This window comes from Entamoeba histolytica, genomic scaffold (genome assembly GCF_000208925.1).
Source record: "Entamoeba histolytica HM-1:IMSS scf_1104750516509 genomic scaffold, whole genome shotgun sequence".
Taxonomy (NCBI): Eukaryota; Evosea; order Mastigamoebida; family Endamoebidae; genus Entamoeba; species Entamoeba histolytica.
In genome coordinates this window covers 2,617-25,150 of record NW_001914962.1, presented here as the reverse complement: position 1 = coordinate 25,150, position 22,534 = coordinate 2,617, and the positions used below count along the sequence as shown (strand labels likewise).

Below are 22,534 nucleotides of genomic sequence, written 5' to 3'. Positions count from 1 at the left end.
GATTTATCAATAATTGGATTAAATTTCTGTTTAGACCTATTCCTCCAATTTATCCTTTATTTAAAAATAATTTCAAATAAAAAGAGTAGAAAATAATATTAAACGTAAATTGAATTATTAATTAGTGTTTGAATGCTTTTTGTGTAATGATTCTTTACATAAGAAATAATCAGAAAAATTAATTGGTTGTTTAACAAACACTGTAAAGTCACATTCAATTCCTTTTGCCCATTGAGGAACAACGAATTTATTTGATGTAGCACCACCAATAGTTTTTTTCTTTGGATTTAATACCTTTTTACCGTTTAGAGTAATGAACGTTTGTTCACTTAAATTATCTCCACCACTAGATTCAGAATCCATTTCAATCTCATTGTTATTAAAAGTACCTTCTGGTACTTCTACTTTTTTACTACTTTGAAGAGCTTTTGTTTTTTTATCTAAAATATCAGTAGTTTGATCTATTCTAGTAAGAGTTTCACAAAGCATATCATGTCTAAGAGTTTTCCAGTCTTTAGTAATAATAGGTTTAAATACTCTACAAATTCTATTTAACCTATCTACAATTGAACGATCCTCTCCAATTAAAGAACTATTTTCTAAATTATTCATAATAACAAATACTGTAGAATATAACCTCTTTTCTTCAAAAATAGGAATTAATTCATCTAATCTATTTCTATTCAAAAATTGATTGATTAAGAAATCACTATGAGTTGGTAATGGTGGAATTTTTTTATTAAGTTTTAATACAGTAGTAATTGCCATAGAAATATTAAGTTTATTAACTTTATATTTTGTAATTTGAGCATCAACCTTCTTAAACCAAGGATATGTACTATCATGAATATCTATTAATCGTTTTCTATTTAATGATGTTGGTTTTAAACGAGAAAAATTATGTACACAAACCTCTACTCTACTTTTATAATTTTCATCTGATTTTCTTATTTTTTCTATTTCTTTCATTGAATTAAAGAATTTATCATGTTTTGGAACCATCATTAATACGTGATAATAAACTACATTTTGAACTGAATTGAAAAATGATTGAAAATGATAGTCAATTCCTAATGGAATTGTGTCTACAGGATAAAATAAAATAATCCCATTTGTTTCTAATGATAAAGATGCTTTCTTTCTTTCAGATAAAATAGATGCATATTGTAATGCTGGTCCACATCCATGAGAATATCCAAGAATAAGAGTTCTATCTTCTCTATATCCTTTATGTGCCATTACATCAAAAATACTATCAAGCATCTTTTCCATTGAAACATCTTTCTTATTTTTATTTAATCCATATCCTGGATAATCAAATGCAATAATACGTGCTTTAAACATTTTACTTACCATCATCATTTCATCTTCAATATCTTTAAGGTCTTTTTCAGCACTATGAAATACAAAAAGAGAGAAGTTATATGGATTGCTATTTAAATTAATATTAAAATGGGGTTTTATTTTATTTCCTTTCTTCTTTATTTTTATAAATAGAAATAACAAACATCTTAGTTAACATAAATCTTACTGGAATAGGTTCACCTTCAGAAAATGGCGCCATTACTAATCCTTTTAATGACTCATCATAATTACATTGTTTAGGTGGATGATCTAAGAGGTATTTGTATTGTTCGGACATGATATAAGAGAGAATGTTAGTTTTTTTCCTTTTTATTTTTAACTTTTACTAAGAAAAACTTGAAATCTATTTTTAATATGTTAAAAAAAGGAAATATAATAATAAAATTGAACAATAATATTTTGTTATTCATGATATTCTCTTAATTTATCTAATACACTCTGATCAAAACAAGGCAAATTTGTTAAATATGAATGTAACGGTTCTATTTTTGCAATGTAATAATCTTCTTTTTGATATTTTAAATAATCTACTACAACTTCATAAATCTCTTTTGACTGAACAAAATTTATATATTTTTCATCTTCTCCTTTCTGTTGATAAAAGAAAGGTTCTTCACGTTTTATTTCTTCAATTGATTCTAACACTGAACCAATATATGGAATACAAAGTGAATGTTTTTTATATGCTACTTTAAGGCTTTTAAAATTTCCATATAATTTACTTGTCTCATCAATAAATTTATTCGCTTTCTCTGAAATGTATTTTGTTCCAAAAACAATAGAGATATGAAGCAATCCATCAAATATTCCAAATGCAGAGTTAAAGTCTCCTAATTCTTGTAATTTTTTTAAGATTTCAATAAAATGATTTTTCATAAATGCTCTACTTTCAAAATCTGTGAAGGATAATACTGAGTTGCATGTCCAATTACTTAAATCATTTATTCTTGCTTGGATCAATTGAATTGATGTTCCTTTAGAGAAAAAGTCATTTGTTCTAAGCTTAAAATATTGGTCAAATGAAATTGCAGTTAATTGCCTTGCAATAGTCATTGAGTCAAGTTCAGCCAATAAAATTAATGGTGATTTTGGCTCTGATGGAACAAAAAAATCATATATTGGAGACATACACCGTGCACGTTCTTTTTTCATAATATCTTCTGCTGTACTCATTCTTACTTTTAATGCTTCATTCATTGGAGAGTTTCCTTCATTAAGGAATTCCCAAACCTGAGGAATATTTATCTCATTATAAAGTGTTTGGATGATTGTTTGAGTAATAACCGCACAATGTTCTTGTGGTAATTTTCTTAGTATTTCTCCAATCTGTCCACCATAATGGGCTAATACTGAATATATAACATCTTTAACAGTATCATTATTTCTTCCTTCAATTAGTAGTCCAATTAATCCACCAGCAACAACCTTTCCTTTTATACTAATAACTTTCAAACTATCACTACAATTAATTTTTGATGTCAATGAAACATTATTTTCTCCAAGAGTCTTTAATGCAGCAATGTATAATCTTAAGTTATTCATCACAGAAGTACAAATAGCTATTAATTCTAGTAAACAAATATGCTCTAAACGATATCCACGGTCAATTCTCAAAACAGCTTTTTCATATGGTTGGAATGTCATTTTTCCTTCATCTTTTGGTTTAAAATGAATAATTTCCCATACAACACCTAATAATTCTGATCCTGCAGCTTGAAGTGCTTTTGATGCACTCTCAACAGCAATAATTCCACTCGACGTTCTTCCAGAATGAATATCAATTTCCTTTAATTTAGAAATTGAGCTACTAAAAATATCTTTCATATCTTCTGTTGCTTCAACAAAATATTGCTCCATTCTTTCTCCTACTACTTGAGCAGCTTTTAGAAAAACTTGTGGAACAAAATTGACTAATTGAACACATGCCTCTTTTAAAGCATTTGCCGCAATTTCTAATTCAGTAAATTTTTCTAATGCACCAAAACATGTAATATCTTCAATTAATGAAGGGACTGTTGCTGTGACTTTTATTAGTTCTATATATGCTATTTTTTCATACTCTTCCATTCTCAACCACATATCATCATTTTCAATTTCATGTTGTTTTAAAAAATGTGTTTGTCGTGTCATGGCTGCAATAATTCTCATTTTAGTAGAACTTTTTCTGATAGCAAATCCTGCCACATCCAATTGTGTTGGTAATCCATTTCTTTCCATAGAAAATATATCAATACTTTCATAATATTGTTTAATTGCATCTTTGATATTCATTCCTGAAATAATTTTGTTCGCAGTTGCATTTGCTTGACATTCACGATAAACAGAAACAATATCTCCATGTTTTGATGATTTAAATACTTGTGAGTAATTAGGTTTAATAAGTTTAATTTCTAATTCTTTTTTTCTTTTTTCTAACATTTCTTTTACTCTATTTAATATATATTCAATCTGTTCTATAGTTGCATCAGGGGGAAGACATTTCATAATATCTACATATTGATTAGTTTGAATGAGTGAATGTTCTGAACAAGTTAAACTTCTTGAATTAATTAATGAAGAGGATGATAGAGTACTACTACTTTCTCTTCTTAAAAATGGTTTCTGGCTTTGGGCAACTGAAGGAGATGCATAATTAAATTTTCCTTGTCTATTTAAAAACCCAGATGAGCGATGTTTTGTATTTTTCTCAGTGGGTTTAATAGAAGAAAACCCTGATTTCTTTCTTGGAGGGGGTGGTGGTAAAATTCCTGTAATTTCAACAACAATAGTTTGAATAGAGAGTAAATTCCCTAAAAGATCAGCACCATCTTCAGAACATGAATCAAGGGTATTAAACGCATTAATAACTTTGTCTTGTATTGATGGAGTAAAAGGAATACAATAACTGAGTTCATCAATTAATTCACTTATTTTGTTGGTTATGTTAAACTCCTCTTCTCCTTCTTTTTTCTACTTATAAATACATTTCTTTTCATTTTAAAATGAGATTGTAAATAATCAGAAGAGTAATGAAAATAAATAAAAAAAAATAGAAATAAGTATTATGATAAGAGCAAACAATGCCTTGTTGAACTTTTCCAATAAGTGAATAAATGTCATGGGTAATTTCTTGGATCCCCCGTGTTGAATAGTTCATAACTATATTTTCTAGTTGGTTCTTCCAAGTATGAAAAAATCAAATAATTTTAAGAACAGAAAATTCCCTTTGGTTCCTCAAAGGTGTTTTATTTTCTAAAAGTTTGTGTCATGTTATTTTTTTTTTTTAATATTTCTTTTTTGTTTTTTCAAATTATCTTGTTTTGTATCTTCTTTAAAATGAAGATATTTTAGTTTTGTTTTATTCTTTTTCTGCTAAGAAAATTCTCAAAAAAAATAAAAAAATAAAAAGTATCTAAAAAAAAAACTTTAAAATTAATTTAATGAACAAAAATCAATCAAAGAAAATTTTATGTATATCACAAATTGTTATGAGTTTATTATTCTTATTAATTGGACTTATTACTTCTATTAAATATATGAAACAAGACTTTATTGGAATAAGACTTATTTCAGTTGGATTTTCATTTATTGTCACTGGAATTATTGGAGTAATTTCTGGATATTTTATGAGTGACACTTATCCAAAGAAATTTTCTATTTTGTTAGAATGTTTCACAGTATTATTTACTATTGTTTTAATAATTACTTCTATTAGATTAATTTATAATGTAAAAAAAGTTAATGACCAATCTCTTCAATTACATTCAGTTGAACGTAATGTTTGTTTTATGTTTTTTTTATAAAATCTTTATGACATTGATGATGTTCATATTTTCAGTTCAAATGTTGTGGGTGGAATCATTATTATGATTGTAATGTTACAACACCTAGAGGAAGGAATTGTTATAAAGCAGTTGGAATTGGTTTGAAGTCATTAGGTTATATGTCAATTATTTTCTTATTACTTATATTATTCATTGAGTCTCTTCTGTTTTGTCTTTATTGGATAACAAAAAGTAATAAAGCTCATTTAGAAGACCAAGAAACAGACCCACTTCTTCCTAATGAAGATGATTTAGCACCATTCTGATTCAATGTTTTTTATTTTTAAAATTAAAACTTTATATTTTTTTAATAAAAAATAAATTAGTAAATCAACATTATTGTACTACATCATTAAACTGTTCCAAATTGTTGCATAGCAAGTGTATAATAAAATCCTTTCAAATCTATTAATTCTTGATGTGTTCCTCTTTCTGCAATTTTTCCTCTCATAATAACACATATTTGATCTGCATTTTGAATAGTTGATAATCTATGTGCAATTACAATTGTTGTTCTTCCTTTTGCTGCTTTGTCAAGTGCATCTTGTACAATCTTTTCACTTTCTGAATCAAGTGCTGATGTAGCTTCATCGAGTAATAACACTTTTGGATTTCTAATCAATGCACGTGCAATAGCAATTCTTTGTTTTTGTCCTCCTGAAATTTGTGCACCTCTATCACCTACCATTGTGTTATATCCTTCTGGCATTGCTGAAATAAAGTCATGTGCATTTGCCATTTTAGCAGCAGCATAAATTTGTTCATTACTTACTTCAACTCCTTTAGGTACTCCTCTTCTAATATTATCTATAACACTTTCAGCAAATAATACTGGTTCTTGTCCTACCATTCCAATTTGACTTCTTAAGAAATGAATATTCAAATCTTTGATATTATGTCCATCTAATAATACATCTCCATATGTTGGATCATAAAATCTTTCAATCAATTGAATTGATGTTGATTTACCACATCCTGATGCTCCTACTAATGCAATTGTTTTTCCTTGTTCTGCTTTAAATGAAATACCTTTCAAAACAGCATTGTCTGGTCTTGTTGGATATCTGAAACAAATGTCTTTAAATTCAATTTCACCTTTAACATCATTAAATGTTTCACCTTCTTCACTATAACAATCAATACTTGGTTTTCTGTCAAGAACATCAAATGTATTCTTTGCTGCTTCAATAGCTTTTCCAACATCAGGAATCATTTGACCTAAATTACCACAACTATTTGCTGCCATCATAATTGACATCATTGCCTTTTGCATCTTAGTAAAACTATCCATAAATTGAGCAGTGAATGGTAAAAATTCCATATTATAATCACTCTTCTTTTTGATTAAATAAGTTCCAATATAGAATGAATAGGCACTAATACAACTTGTTACAAAAGTATTAGCTGCAGAAACAAATGCCAATGTTGGACCCCATCGAAGGATATTCTTTTTGGGTCGTTTTAAATCAGCTGCAAATTTATTATAGAAGAAATCTTCTCTTGTTAATGACTGAACAGTCTTAATTGATTCAACAGCTTCTACTAATGTAATTCCAGATTGTTCATATGCAGCAGTTGCTGGAGATGATTGAATTGAATTTAATTTTCCATTTAAGAAGACAATAACAATTAAGACTGGTGCAATTGCCATAACACACAAAGCTACTTTCCAATCATAATAAAATGCTATTCCTACTCCAAACCCTACAGAAGAAAGAGTATTAACAACATTACCTACTCGTTCACCTGAAATACCTTTTAATGTTGTTGGATCAGATGCAAGTCGAGTTGTAACTTTACCAACCATATTTTCTTTTCTGTCATAATAAGAAATGTTTTGTCTTAATAATGCTGAGTATAATAATTTTCTTAATCTAACAATCATCTTTTCTCCTGCTGATAAGAATAATCCAAGATACATATATGTTGTTACAAATACTGCTAATCCAAAGAGAAGAATCCAAATACATTTATTTCTTACAGTATGGAGTTGTTCTGTTGTTGGTTCAACATCAGGACTCATTCCCATCAATGTCATCAAGAGTCCAATAAATTGAATCATATAAAATGGGAATACTGCACCTGCACCAATTCCTCCAATAAGTCCTAAAAATGATAACAACCATTCATGTCTGAAATTATTTAATAATACTCTTAATAATACAAATCTATTTGAGTGCTTTAAGTATTTTGTTTCAGCTTCATATTCTTTTGTTAATCGTTCAACAACATCACTACTTTCTAATGTACTACTCTCTTCTTTATGAAGTATTCCTTGTTCTGCCTCTTTATCTTCTTGTTCTCTAAATTTCTTTAAGTCATTTTCAACTGTTTCTTGATCAACTTCTTCTTCCATACTTTGTCTTTTAACTAATCCATAATATGTTGCTTTCAAATCCATTAATTCTTGATGTGTTCCTTGTTCAATAATTTCTCCTTGATGGAATACACAAATTCTATTTGCATTTCTAACAGTTGTTAATCTATGTGCTACAATAATTGTTGTTCTTCCTTGACTAGCTTTTTCAAGTGCTTGTTGTACAATCTTTTCACTTTGTGTATCAAGTGCTGATGTAGCTTCATCAAGTAATAAAATTGTAGGTTTTCTAATCAATGCACGTGCAATAGCAATTCTTTGTTTTTGTCCTCCTGATAATGCAGCTCCTCTTTCTCCTACCATTGTATCATATCCTTCTGGAAGATGAGAAATAAATTCATGTGCATTTGCCATTTTAGCACATTCAATCATCTCTTCTTCAGTTGGTGTTTCTCCATCTTTAGCTCCAAGCATAATATTTTCTCTAATAGTACATGCAAACAAAATAGGTTCTTGTCCAACTAATCCTATTTGATTTCTTAACCATTTCAAGTTCAACTCTCTTAAATCATTTCCATCTAATGTTACTTTTCCACCAACTGGATCATAGACTCTTTGGACTAATTGAATTGTAGTTGACTTACCACATCCTGATGCTCCTACTAATGCAACTGTTTCTCCTTTCTTAATTTCAAGGTCAAGTCCACCAAGAATTTGTTTATTTGGTCTTGTTGGATATCTAAATTGAACATCTTCTAATTTAATATTTCCAATACACTCAGTTGGAACTAATCCAGCTGTAGATCTACAATCAATATCTGGTATTCTATCAATTGTTTGATAAATTCTATATGCAGCAGCCTGAGCAGTAGATAAAGCATTGATTGGCATTGCAACTTGGGCAATACTCATTGTAGCCATTAATACAGACATAAAGACAACCATAACAGTACCAGCAGAACAATCTTTACTTGCACCTTTACCCCTAATGACTAATGAGCCATACCAAGAACCAAGAGCTAATGAACCCATCATAAAGAACAATAACATTCCAAGTCCTACACCAACAACTTGAGCTCTAAGAATATAATACTTTTTAATTGAATCCATTTTTTTATCATAAGCATCAGCAAATTCATGTTCTTGACCAAGTGATTGAACTGTTCTCATATTACCAATTGTAGCTTCAGCAATAGCACCAGCGTCACTTAAACTATTTTCTCCTTTTGCAGTAAACTTTGTTGCAAAGAAACCTAAAAATAATACAGTAATTAACATAAATGGAGTGACTGCCATGATAACTAAAGTAAGATCCCAACATTTAGAGAATCCAATTGCATATCCAGCAATAAAACCACATATTGTTTGGAATAAAACTCCAAACTTTTGAGACATTCCATCTTGAATTTGTTGGACATCAGAAGCAATTCTAGAAGTTAATTCACCAGATTCATGGAAATCATACCAACCAGCATCTTGTCTTAACAATGCTCTGAAATATAACATTCTAATTTTAATTCCTTGTCTCTCAGATAATACAAAGAAACAGAAATGCATTAAGAACATACCAACAGTTGTACCAATAGCAAAATAGATCATCTTTAATACAAGGTCATTAATAGTATCTGCAACAGAAGCAGTTAATTCATAATTCATTTCAATTTGTTCTGCTTTTGAAATATTACTAAAATCCATATTTTGCATAGAAGATGTATCAAATGTATCCATCATATCACCCATAACCAACATTTGCATTGGTTGTAAAACACCTGCAGCCATAGCACCAATAATTCCACCAATTAATAAAATATAATCAATAAAACCTGCATATCTATATAACTCTTTGATTGATACACTTCCATGATCATTTGGTTTTTTATGTTTTCTAGCTAATTCATCTGGATCAGGAGTAACATCAAACACAGAAAAGTCGTCAAAATTTGATACTTTTGTTTCACTAGGATTACTAATCATATGTAATACTTTTTAATGAATATGTCATAATATTTTCGAGTTTAAATACTCATCTTAGAGTGATTTTAATTATTATTTTAGCACTTAAACCTACTTTTCTTCTTTCATTCACGCTAGATACTTTCAACAGTAGTCCTTCAAATTGACTTTTTCTGTTTATATAAATAGAATTTCATTATTTAATACTGCTGTTTTTTTTTTTTTGTAGCAATTTTCACTTAACCTAAAAACCTTTTTTCCACTCCCTCATCACTTATTTCTTAATTTAGTTATTTGTATTTCTTTATTACCATTTATATCATTTTTATGTTATTAAAAATTTGTGTTATTTGATTTTATTACTTTTACTTCAATTATAGCAGAAGAATTAAAAATAGAATTAATACGATAAAAATGGTATATAAATTATGTCAAATTAGACTTAGTACTATTATTGTAAAACTAAGATGCCAACAATTTTTATTAAACAGAAGTTTTTTATTTTTTTTTTGTTTATTTTTCATTTACAAATGAGAGATCGAAGGTGGCACGTCTGAAACACCACACACAAACATTAGTACAAATTCATTCTTCGACTCTCCCAGTTATTATCTGGTTATGACGGTGCCTTTGAATTAGGAATGTATTAGGGAATGCTGCAAAGGGTGCAGCAAGAGAATACAGTAGAATATTACATGGATGTAATATAAGAATCTACTGAAGTGTGGGTATGACTAAAAGAAGATTAGTCAAAGTAAGACTAAAAAGAAGATTAGTCAAAGTAATACAGTAGTAATAAAATGATTCCTTCTCCCATTCATAAAATAAGAAAAATGAAATTCCTGAAAATTAAGGCAGAAAACAAACAAAGGCTTAAAAAGAAGAAATAAGCAGAAGAAGTTTGAAAAAACCTTAATAGGAAGAAATAAAGCAAAGAAGTGGTTTCCTCATTTTGCAAGAAAAACATAAAGAATAGGTTTAACAAAGAGATTACTCTTTTTTAATAAGCTCAGGGATGGGATTAGTCTCCCCTGAGCTAGGAAGAATAGATGAAAATTCTATTAATACTTAATTAACTAATTTTTATTTATTTTTCATTTACAAATGAGACAGAATGATTTTTAAGTGTGTAATTCATAATTTGAATCACTAAACATTAAATTGATTATGCAATAATAAACGATAAAAATTAAAAATGATTTATTTTTAAAACCAACTTCAACTTTTGAAAATAGCATAAGTCTGAAAAAAGGATTGGAAGCTAAAAAAGAGGTATATTTATTGTAACACTTATGTATCTCTTCATAGAAAGTAATGCCTTATTTAAAAACAAAAAAAAAATAAAAATTTGTTATTCAAAACATAAAAGTATGACAATAAAATAAAATACCTAATTCTAAAAACAGATTTACTATTCTTTAAATAATTTTTGTTAAATAAAACAAAGTTTAATATGAATAAAAACAAAAATGAATAAACATAATTATTAAGCTCGTATGATTTTCTTTTTCATTACATTTGATTGTTGAACCCAATACTGTAATGTACTTGGACATAAATCTGAATACAACCCAGGATATGTTTTCTGAAGATGGTTTGTTGCATGTGTTAATCCTAGTTCCTCAGCTTTCTTCACTGCTTCAACCTTTAATCGAGAATCCCATCTTTTCTTTTTGTACTTCCGTTCTTTAATTAGATTTGGCTTAGTTACTGCTTCTCTTTCTGTTTTTGCTTCTTCCCTTTTATTCCCATATGCTGAAATGACATAATACCTCTGACTGTCAACTGGTGTGAATTGTGAAAGTGACATCAAGAATGTTGTCCCACAGTTCACATCAATCTCATTTTACTGTCTTTCATTATCCAAAGAAGCAATTCGAATAACTGAAGATCTTTGGACTTTAAACACAGAATGTTCGTAGCTTGTCTAATCAGTTCCAAGTCATTGTCTTGTTTGTCCAATAATGGACAAGTGATAATATTCCACCCAATGGGATGTTAAGAAATTTCATATAAAATTCATATGATATCTACCATAAAAGTGCTTCATTGTAAATTTATATCTGTCTCTCCCCTCTTATTTATCCTCTCAGAATAAATTATTTGACATAGAGTTATATCATTTACACTTTCTTCTTTCTTAAATAAAGAAGACGTTAGAATCAATCTCGAATGACTTTATTTTTATAAATTTTTTACAAGACACTGATTTGTTCAAATCATTTCTGAGTCTGAGGTCTTCGACAATCTTCTTGTTGACAATCAGAAAATAAAAATAATGAAAAGTTCAAGAACTTAAAAAGAGAAGATTTTTATTTCATAACAAAATACTAATTATTATATAACTAATGATATTAATTAATAAAATTATAATAACGTCAAAAGTTATTTTTCGTTAAAAACTACATGAAAGCTAATTATATCTTTTTCATCACGTCTTCTCAAATAATTATGGTAAACAACATAATAATTATTCTTTTCTGGATAAATTGGAATTGGAAAAATAACTGTGAGGTTTGGTTGTTTTACACAAGTCTTTTTTGGTAATAAACACATTGATATTCGAGTTGCTGGACAAACAAATACAATTGGATGTTTTGTATTATTTATTGTAATGAGATAATTTGACACAAGACCTTTATTTTTAATGATTTCTGTTTGAATATGGTGATATGTTTGTTGATCAAAAATACTTTGTTCAAATGGATAAACATAAACTCGATAACTACACTTCATATTTAATCCTTCATCATCACAATCAAAAACACAACTTATTGGATTTCCTCTTTTTTTTCCATCAACAATCTCAATGAATTTTTGTTTTATTTTTATTACAACAGAATCAACAGTTGAATAAAACAATTTTTTAATTTGGAAATGAATAAGTGATTCACTTTCATCATTTTGAAATTTTTTATGAATATTCTCTTTTTGAATGGAAACAGGTTGAATTGGTTCTTTTTTTTCCTGTTTTTCTAGAGATTTCTCTTTATTTATTTCATCTGATATTAATGAGGATTTATCACATGATTGTTGGTTATGTAATAAAGAAGTAGTTTGTAAACTTTTATCTTCTCTTTCTTTCATTTGACGGTCCATTTCTTTTTGTGTTTTGAGAATCATTTCATTCATTTTTTGTTCTTCTTCATTTATTTCATTTGGAGTAGTTTTTTCTCTTCTTTCAAAACTATTCTCACTTTGTTCATCATCTGTTATTTCTTCATGAGCAATTAGTCGAGATATGAATGGTGACCTAAAACTAAATCCATTGAAATCTCTATTCCTCAAACATAACTTTTGAGTATCACATTCACTTTTTGATCTTAATTGTCCTAATGGCTCATTTAAATAACTTCCTTTGAATCGTTCAAGCATATCTTTTTCTCCTTCAATTTCTCGCACTACTGTCCCAGTTTTTGTTGTTGTTTTACTAACTTTTGCTGCATTGGTGTCTTCAAAAAGCACTAAATCATTTTCTATCTCTTGAACTTTTGGTAACACATCATCTTCAGATGAAATTCTTTCTTTTGAGTTGTTAGAATTATCCAAATCAATTGGTCTATTTATTTGTTTATTTAGTGTCAAAGGATCGAATGAACAAGGGATATTAAAAAATTGTGTTAGTAATTCTTTAAATGAATTTAACCATTTACAAGCTTTAGAATCATATTGACTAAAAATTTCAAAGTAATGTTGAATATCAAAAATTATTATAGAATAATAATTGAATAATATATTTAAATAATTATCATTTAAAGTACATAATGCAATTGTTTTATTACACCAATTAATAAATTCATTTTGAATTGTTTGATCTTCAAACTCTTTCATAACAATTTCATTTTTAAATTGAGTAGCATTATGAGTATATTTATGTTTAATAACTTGTATTAAAAAAAGAGTTAACCCGTTGAGAAAAACACTTTTCATTTGATATTGTTTTTGATGAAACTCAGAAAGAATAAGAAACAACTGAAATGTATTTTCCATTACCCTTTCTTTAATACTTTTATGTTCCATTTGTTCAATAGTTTTTTTTAATGTATTATGGTAAATTTCATTATGTTGTGTTTCTTCTTCCATATCTTCCTTTTTCTTTTTTCTTTTATTTTTCTCTTTTATTTTAAACAATTAAATTTATTATTTTAAAATTATAAATAAAATTTTTAAGGAAATTAATAATAAATTTAATTCCTTTTGTTTTATTTCATTCACTGCATATTTACTTGTCCTATCCTTTTCTACTTCTTTACAACAGAAGAGAAATCTACCATCTCTACTTTCTTTCTTTTTGTAACTTTCTTTTCTTTTTTTTTCTCTTTCTTTTCCGCTTTTTCTGTTTTGGCAATTGTTGCCTCTTCATCAGCTTTTTGATCTTCCTCAGTTTTTCTAATCAATTCATCAAGATCAATAACACCTTCTCCTCCAATTCTATTGTGTTGCATTCCAAGATATGCAGCCATAAAATCATCATCAACTGAACTTTTTCCTCCTTTCTTTTTAGGAATATCACTAATTTCAACAATTTTACCTTTGCCTTTCTTTTTTGGTTCAGGAATTGTTTCATTTAATTTACCTAATTCATATTTGTCATCATCACTATCATCATCTTCTTCCCTTTTCTTTCCTTTTTTATTTTTCTTTTTAGTAGTCTTTTTAACTGCTTTTTTTGTTTCTTTGTTGACTGGTTTTTTTTCTTCTTCTTCTTCACTTTCTTCATCAGAACTTTCTTCTTTTTTTCCTTTTTTTGACTTTACTACTTTTTTTGCCTTTTTCTTTTCAGCTGCTCTGTTTAAGACTTCTTGAGTTTCTTGATATTCTTTCATTGCTTCATCATACTCAGCTTTTTTTTCTTTTTCCATTGTTAAGAATTTTTGTTTTTGTTCAACAGATAGTTCTTTCCATGGTTTGTTTCCTAACTCAGTATCAGCTTTATGTAATTGGAAAGCAGTAGGTGGTGGTTGTGGTTTTGATTTTTTGACTTTTTTAGGTCCTTCTTCACTTATAACTTTATGTTGTTGTTTTTTGTGTTCTTGGTGTTGTTTAGACTCAGCACGTTCTTCTTGTTGTTTAATTTTTTCCATTTTCTTATTGTAAGCAATTTTTTCTTCTTCAGTCATCATTTCAAGCTTAGCTTTTTCTTCTTCCTCCCTTTTCTTTTTCTTTTCTAATTTCTTTCTTTCTTTTTCGTTAATTACTTCATCAATTTTAACTGTTTCTTCTTCTGCCATTTTTCTTTGTATTTATCAAGTTTCTTTTTTTTTATGTTTTTGAAAAACCCTGAAAGATGTTATTAAGTTATTAAGTCGTGAGATATAAAACAGAAACACTTTTTAATCATTTTCTTTTTTTTCAGGAAAGGATTGTTGTTTACTATTAGTTGAATTTATTCTCATACATTGAAGTAATTTTTCAGCGTATAATGGATATTGATTAAAACAATACTCTATTTGACTTCCTTTTGTTTTAAGTTTTGAGAATTGTGAAGAGGTAATAATTTTTGTAATAATATTTTTTAAATAAGGTTCCATATTTTTAAGGTTGAATGTTGTTATAGCATCAATATTATCTTCGATAGATAGATTAATTTTGTCAAAATCATTAGTGATAAGTTTTGGGATAGAAATTTCAAAAATAACATTTTTTGTTAATGAGAATGTTTGGTTATTATTTATCATTATTTTATCAAACATTTCCTTAATTTCTTGTTTTGTTAAATATTTAAGAATGTTCAATACTCCAAAACTAAATGTTTGTTTGTTTCTTTTACTTAATTCTCCCCAACTGAGCCATTCTAATTCAATTTTATTTTCTAATTTTGTTATTGGCATAATATTTTTTCCTCCTTTTGGAACAATTAATAATTTTATCTTTTGTTTGTTAAGTTCTTCATAATCAAAAAAATTATTCATTCCTTCTTCTAACATTATAACTGCTTCAGTATTAATATTGTCTCGTTTTTTTATGAAATTAATCCAAGGAATAATAGATTCTTTCATCCATAAATTAATATTCTTTTTATTTATTCCAGGTATTTCTTGTTCAACAAATATTGTGTTATACTCAAAAACTAATTTTAATTCTTCAATTTCTGTTTTTGGTAAACAACACAATGAAGGAATTTCTTCACCACTTCCAGTAATACCACAAATAATCCATGACATTCTACTTTCAACATCTAACCAATATTTCTTATCTGATATTGTTAATACTTCTAATTCTTTTTCATAAGTTTGTTTTCCAATATCAATAATATTTATAAAAAGTGAAGGTGAAAGGTTATTTAATAGTTGTTTAGATTGATTGAGAAAGTTGTTTATTTGTTCTTCTTCTAAAATATGACTTTTTAGTTCAATTTTATTATATTTCCAATATTCATTTGTTTCTTTTAAAAATTCTTTTCTAAAGTTATTAGAAAGAGAATATTCATCACAAATCATTTTAAATGTAGTTTTTGTTATTGCTATTTCTTTTGTTATTAATTCATTAAAAGTTGTTTTAATATTTGTTATTATATTGGTGTTATTATTATTAATACTTTCTTCTATAGCTTTTACTATTGTTGAAATACAAATAATTGGTGAATAACAACCTTTTCTTTTTTGTTTTATTTCTTTTTGTTTTTGAATAATTTTTTTTGCTTCTTTAATTATTTCAATATGTTCAAATTTATTTTCATTTTGAATGTCTTCAAATAATTCTTCAATGACTTCTTGTTTAATTGGAATTTTTCTAATTTCTATTTCAATATATTCATTTTCATTAATATGATGTTTTTTTTCTGTTGGCAAAACAGTAATTTTGTTTGATTTTATTTTTTCTGCTTCCATAGGATGACAAAAAGTCTCTTCGTCCTTTTTTTGTTGTTGATTAGGTATAGTAAGAGTTGTCTCTTCTTTTTTTATTTTCAATGATGATACTGTCTGACTTTTTTCATTTTGTTGTTGTGTCAGGAGATTTTCTTCTTTTTCTTTTCTTAGATATACCTGTTGTTTTATATTTAATTCTTTTGTTCTTTTTGGAGTTTTTTGTACTTGAAGAGAAAGTGTTGTATTGTCGTTTGTTTTAACTTCAAAAGTATTATACGTAGATGTAATAACGTTATTATTACTGTTTTGTTTTTTACTACAAGCCTTTTCTTTTTTTTCATTTTCTAGAATATTTAACTTAGCAAATCCTTCAGTCTCAATGCTCTTTTTAATATTCTCTTTGTTTTGTTCTTCTTTATCTTTTGTATCTATTTGGTTTGTGAATTGGTCATCATCTAATACAATAATAGTTTTATTTTTGTTTTGAATGGTAGTGAAATCTTCTTCACTCGATATAGAAATTGGCTCTGAATTTGTTCCTTTATTTGTTACACTTTTGTCTTGAAATATAGTTTTTTGTTTTTCTATTTCAGAACATGAAGAGTCTTGTTTTGGTTCAGTTATTAAAGTCACTTGTTTATTATGTTGAGTGTTTGTTGTTTCTTGAGTAGTCAAAAAATAAATTTCTTCCAGTTTCTGAAAGAAATCAACAGATGAATATTTTATTGGGTTAGACTGTGGTAAACTACAAGATTTTAATTTGTTATGAAGAGGTTCTATTATCTGTTTATCTATTGAATTATAAGGAACTGGTTCAGGACAGAGAAATGAATCAGTTGGAGGTGTTTGTTTTTGGAATTCATTAAATGAAAAGAAGAAATTGTCACAACAGTCTGAAATAAGCTTATTTGAATTTAAAAGAAATTCAACCATTTCACCAACCTTTAATTTAGGTTGGTCAATAAGTCCAATAACATTATTAAAATAATGTTCTACGATATATTTTTCTAACATAAAAGTGATTTGTACCATTGGTTCTGTATAGTCAAAATATCGTTTTGGAGAAAATAAAAGTTGAATTTTGTTTTGGCGAAGAATATCCATTAAAGGAATAAGATATTGCTTATAATAAACATTAAGTATAATATAACTTTCACCATAATATCTATACTTTTTTCTTTTTGCATTTATTTTTTGAATTAATGAACCACAAACCCAATGAACAAAATGTGACGAAGAATAAAATAATGAATGTGCGTCACAAAAATAAATGTATTGTTTATCTATTAAACTACTTATATATTTTTTTGGTAAACATACTAATAAAGGAAGAAATGAACCATCAGAACATATACAAACACATACATTAGATTGTTTAGACTCTCTTTCAAGTATTCTTGGTTCATGTTCAGTTCCTCTCTTAACGTATTGAAGGATTGATGTTGGTGTTAGTTGATATCCTATTTCGTCAATAAAGAAAATAAATTCTTTTGGAATTCTATGAGTAGTAACTGAGACTAATTTATGAAAATCATTGATAACATTCATCGGAGATGAAGTCATGACATCTTTTAATGCTACATCAATTTTGAAGTAATTTAATTTTGAACATTCAACCTGAAATAATGATTCATCAAAATTAATTTTATGAAAAATACAATAGTCTTGTACTGTGCTTGTTGTTATTGCAATCCGTTCGTTATTCAATTCTTCCATAATCCTAAGAAGTTGTGTTTCATTGTGTATTTTCAAAACATTCCCAAAACCCCAACTCATTTTATTTTTTATTTATTTTTTTAATCAATTTTTATTTTTAGTTATATAAAACACAAATATTATTTCCATATAAAAAATAAACAGGAATTATTATGAAGTTAATATTTAATATTACATACATTTTTATCCTAGAATATCAACATTTTTATTCATCTTATTCTTAACATTATTATAACTTTTTTTTTATTAAATATCAATAAAGTATATAACAATTTTTCTTTTATTTCTTACCATTGTACATTTATTAAAATATAGTTTTAATTTTGTTTGACTAGATATTAATTTGTTGTACATTATATTAACTATTTCTTAATTTTTCATTCTATTCTCATGTTTGAATTTCTATTCATTCTGATTATATTTTATAGTCATTCGTTAAGAAAAAAGGTCAATTAATAGATATATCCTCAATTGGATTTTATGAATATTGAGAAGTGATTATTTCAGTTTCTTCATTATGCTCTATTGGTGTAATAGAGTTCATTTCTATCATGCTCGCATTAGATTGTTCTTCTTCTAATGTGTTGCCAGAATTGAATGTGTAAAACATTAAGTCTTTCATATTTTTTATAATATTGTTCATAGGATTTTGGCAAAGTCTAATTGTAATTTCAGTGATTTTAATCTTATTATAGACTCTTTATGTATTAATCCATTTATTGATAATATAACAGGTATTATTTCTACATATATTATTTCTCTATTGTTTCTTAATTTCTATTTGAATTCTTTGTATTTATTTATTTATTTTATGAATATAATTTAATTCTAAATTATTATCTTGACATATAACAACATCATTAATATATCATTTCTTTTCTTTCATATTTTGATATTATATATCTGGTCTTCTAGCATGGAAAGAATGGTCACTAACAAATAAATCTTTATTGTAATTTATAACCATTTCATCATTATTAATACATTATTGAGTATTAAAATCAATAGCATCAAATTCATTAAGATGGGTAATTAATATCTGTTTATATATTTGTTTACAAACATAATCATGTTTTAATATTTGGTTCTTTTTCATTACAGGACATCCTAACAATATATGACTAATAGATGCAATTGTGTTAGGACAATGTTTACAATATTTTAAAGCATCATTTTGGAGTATTTTAGATTTAATACTTCCTGTCATAGTTACTCCTTCTTGCATCTTTACTATTTGGAGAAATGCATTTCTTTTTATATTTAATGACCTCCAAGTGGTTACTGTTAATTTCTTATCATTAAAAGTGCCATTTGCACATCTTATATATTCACCACATTTCTTTTCTTTCCATTCACTTAAATATCTATCATTTAATTCATTATTTACCCATTCAAATATTTCCTTTACATTGTGCTTTCTTTCATTTAATTCTATTATCTCCATTAATTCATTAAAATTAATCTTCTTACAAAATGTTTTCTTCATTCTTTTAATTATTCCATTTGGATTTTCTTTTATTGTTTCTATCATTTCTCCTATTTCTGTGCTTGATTTCCACTTATATTTTAAATATATTCTTAATAATTCTTTAGCACATTCATCTCTTGCTGACATTAATCCTAATCCCAATTCATTTATTTTAACATATAATCTACTTTTTGGGATATTTCTACTGTATAATTGGAGTTGTATCAATGATTTTCTTATTTGTTTATCTATCTTCTCCAATTCTCCTAGTTTCCATGTGACAATACTAAATCCATATCTTAATTTAGAGATTATATCACTATTAATCTTTCTTATTGTAATGAGGCTGCTGTATTTCATAGTGTTTAATGATGATAAAATAGAAGACACGTCATTTAATATTCTTGTACATTATTTATTAATATTTACTTTATCTCCTATTTCAATACCAAGATATTAATAAGGATTATCATTAGTTACTCTTGGTAGTTCAGCTAATTCTCCATTTATTTGAATATTAATATTAGTCATTATCCCACTCTTTTCTACATTAATTTTTAATCCTATTGCATTAAATATTTCTTTAGTTAATTTGTGTGCTTTTTCCATTTCATCGAGGCTATTAGTCATTATCTTTAAATCGTCCATATACAATATGTGGTTTAACTGGACTTGTTTTTCTTCTCCATTCATTTTAATATTTAATTTGTTTATTTGTTTATCTAATTGTTTAGATAATATATCAATAGATAATACAAATAAGAGTGGAGATAAACTATCATTTGTATTATTCCTTTTTCTACATTAACTATACTTACACTTTCTTGATTATAATATAAATTAAGTTGTGTATTAATTAATATATATAATATACTATTAATTAATACAAGTGGGATATTAAAATAAATTAAACATTGTTTAATCCATTGATGATTAATACTATCATATGCTTTGGAGACGTCATAGTATGTTTCTACCCACTTCCATTTACCCTTTAATAATAATTGTTGGATTATAGTGTTGTATAACAATCCTTCTTTTGATGATATGTATATTTTTTACATTCAATTTGATTTAATGATAGTTGTTTTTCAATTGGATTTAGCATCAGCTGGCTTTCTATTTTCATCTTTAATATTGATGTATATACTTTTAACAAACAATTTAAACAAATTATTTGTCTGTAATTCTGTGTTTCTAATTTATCTCATTTCTTATATATTAATATTGTTCTTCATTGAATAAAGTGAGGAGGTATTTCATTAGGATTATTTAACCATTCATTAAATAATTTTATTAAATATTTCTTTGGTTGTTCTAAATATTTAATCCAAAATCCTTGTATTTTGTCAATTTCATTTTACTTTCAAATTAAGCAGTAAATTTAAGAGCACAGTCTAATTCATTTGGAGTGATTATGAACATTCTATCATTAATTCTATTTTCAATTAATATTTCATATAAATTAATATTCAGGAAATCTATATTAGTATTAGTTTCATAGATTCCTTTCCAGAAATTAATAGTGGAGATATTATCTGGATATTCATCTTCTTTAGGCTTATTTAGATGTTGCCTTTTTCCATATTTCATCATTTTATAATTCCATCTTATTCTTTTCCAATTATTCTTTCTTGCTTCTATTTCTATTATTTTCATCTTTCGGAGGTATTTATAATAGTTTATTTGTTTATTTGTTTTTATTTTAATATGATATATATCATATTTCTTAATATGTAATATTCTTTTTAATTTCATATATTGTTTATTATTAAGTAAATCTCTTAATCTACATATTTTTGTTTGTTTTATTCTTTCTATACTTCTCTTTCAACTTCTTTCTTGTTTATTTTTATTAATTATGTTAATAGTGGAAGCTACAGATTTAATATAATGATAATAATCATCTAATGTATTGATTGATATTTCATTTTTATTAATAATATTGATTATTTGATGTATTTTCTTCTTATTGTAATAATAGTTAATAAATTGTACATCTTCTTGTTCTTTCTTTTCTTCTTCTTTAAATATTTTCATTACCTCCTCTTCTTCTATTTCTTCTTTTTTGTTCACTTTTGATATTATTTCTTTTAATTCATTATCTTTCCATTGATGTTTTATTATTTCTTCCTCCATTATTCTATTGATTTCTCTTTTAATTTCATTCTTTATTTTAAATGTCTTCTTTAATATTTCTTTATATTCATTAATATCATTTACTTTAATTCCAAATTCTTGTATTAATCTTTCTATTATTTCTTCTTTAAGTTGACATCTTAATTTTCTTTCAAATAATTTCAAAGCAAAACATTTATAAAGTGTTAAAATTTCTTCTTTTCTATCTGTTTGCTTCCCCCATTTTTTTTGGTTGTCTAATTCTAATGTGGTGATCTTCTTATGCTGAATATCAATTTCTTCAATGGATTTCTGCATTAACTTTCTTTTTTTTTGGAAGATCATCTTCACTTGATGATATTTCATCAGCTACTACCACATTGGGGGTGAGGTCATTCACAATTTGTGTTTCAGATGAGTCTGTTATATTGTAAGTTACCTCATCTTTCTTTTTTTCTTCTTGTGTATTTTTATTTTCTAATTTAGATAATTTATCTTTCAGAAAGAGTAATTGTTGTGTTAAGTTATTTACTTCAGACCTTTTTCTTTCAGATTCAGCATGGAATTTGAATATTTTTTTATCGCACTTGTGGTTTTTTGTGCTTATCTCATTCTTATGCTTCTTCTTTAATGCCATAATATCTTTTGTTAGTTTATTAATGGTTTATTCTTTTATTTGTATTTCCTTTTTCATTTCTTCTTTCTCTTTCATATCCTCCTCCACTTTCTTTTCTATTTCTTCTACTCTTTTTTTCCTTTTTACTGTTTTCTTCTTCCTTTTCTACCAGTCTCTTCTTCTCTCCTTTAGTGATCTTCTTTTCATCAGCAAGCCTAGCTTCTACTCTCGTAGAATCTTTATCATCGTCTTCTTCACTTTCAATACTCATTACATAGTTATTGTATATTCTATTATCATTAATCTCATTTGGGTTGTATTGATTATTGTCTTCTTCCATCGTCATACTAATAGTCTCTTCTTCCATTC

The 22,534-nt window shown here is 26.5% G+C and overlaps 8 protein-coding genes across 8 annotated transcripts, besides 2 other annotated features; 1 reads left to right on the top strand and 7 right to left on the bottom strand.

Moving 5' to 3' along the window:
• Positions 1-117: 117 nt before the first annotated feature.
• On the bottom strand, positions 118-1,642 carry EHI_016410 (uncharacterized protein; the record flags this gene model as incomplete). Its single annotated transcript, XM_648426.1, has 2 exons — positions 118-1,432; positions 1,509-1,642. 2 exons carry the CDS (start codon positions 1,640-1,642, stop codon positions 118-120), a joined length of 1,449 nt encoding a protein of 482 aa, XP_653518.1.
• A 125-nt stretch (positions 1,643-1,767) lies between these two features.
• Positions 1,768-4,501, bottom strand: EHI_016400 (Ras guanine nucleotide exchange factor, putative; the record flags this gene model as incomplete). Its single annotated transcript, XM_648425.1, has 2 exons — positions 1,768-4,314; positions 4,424-4,501. The coding sequence occupies 2 exons, from the start codon at positions 4,499-4,501 to the stop codon at positions 1,768-1,770; spliced, it is 2,625 nt and encodes an 874-aa protein (XP_653517.1).
• Positions 4,502-4,784: 283 nt separating this feature from the next.
• On the top strand, positions 4,785-5,434 carry EHI_016390 (uncharacterized protein; the record flags this gene model as incomplete). The annotated part of the gene is made up of 2 exons (XM_648424.1): positions 4,785-5,123; positions 5,183-5,434. 2 exons carry the CDS (start codon positions 4,785-4,787, stop codon positions 5,432-5,434), a joined length of 591 nt encoding a protein of 196 aa, XP_653516.1.
• An 86-nt stretch (positions 5,435-5,520) lies between these two features.
• Positions 5,521-9,459, bottom strand: EHI_016380 (multidrug resistance protein 2, putative; the record flags this gene model as incomplete). The annotated part of the gene is made up of 1 exon (XM_648423.2): positions 5,521-9,459. The coding sequence occupies one exon, from the start codon at positions 9,457-9,459 to the stop codon at positions 5,521-5,523; it is 3,939 nt and encodes a 1,312-aa protein (XP_653515.2).
• Positions 9,460-9,976: 517 nt separating this feature from the next.
• Positions 9,977-10,525: a repeat region.
• A 399-nt stretch (positions 10,526-10,924) lies between these two features.
• EHI_016370 (uncharacterized protein) lies at positions 10,925-11,248 on the bottom strand (the record flags this gene model as incomplete). Its single annotated transcript, XM_646236.1, has 1 exon — positions 10,925-11,248. The coding sequence occupies one exon, from the start codon at positions 11,246-11,248 to the stop codon at positions 10,925-10,927; it is 324 nt and encodes a 107-aa protein (XP_651328.1).
• Positions 11,249-11,823: 575 nt separating this feature from the next.
• EHI_016360 (uncharacterized protein) lies at positions 11,824-13,521 on the bottom strand (the record flags this gene model as incomplete). The annotated part of the gene is made up of 1 exon (XM_648421.1): positions 11,824-13,521. One exon carries the CDS (start codon positions 13,519-13,521, stop codon positions 11,824-11,826), a length of 1,698 nt encoding a protein of 565 aa, XP_653513.1.
• A 158-nt stretch (positions 13,522-13,679) lies between these two features.
• EHI_016350 (uncharacterized protein) lies at positions 13,680-14,669 on the bottom strand (the record flags this gene model as incomplete). Its single annotated transcript, XM_648420.1, has 1 exon — positions 13,680-14,669. One exon carries the CDS (start codon positions 14,667-14,669, stop codon positions 13,680-13,682), a length of 990 nt encoding a protein of 329 aa, XP_653512.1.
• A 102-nt stretch (positions 14,670-14,771) lies between these two features.
• On the bottom strand, positions 14,772-17,963 carry EHI_016340 (uncharacterized protein; the record flags this gene model as incomplete). Its single annotated transcript, XM_648419.2, has 1 exon — positions 14,772-17,963. One exon carries the CDS (start codon positions 17,961-17,963, stop codon positions 14,772-14,774), a length of 3,192 nt encoding a protein of 1,063 aa, XP_653511.2.
• A 437-nt stretch (positions 17,964-18,400) lies between these two features.
• Positions 18,401-22,534: part of a repeat region that runs on past the window's edge.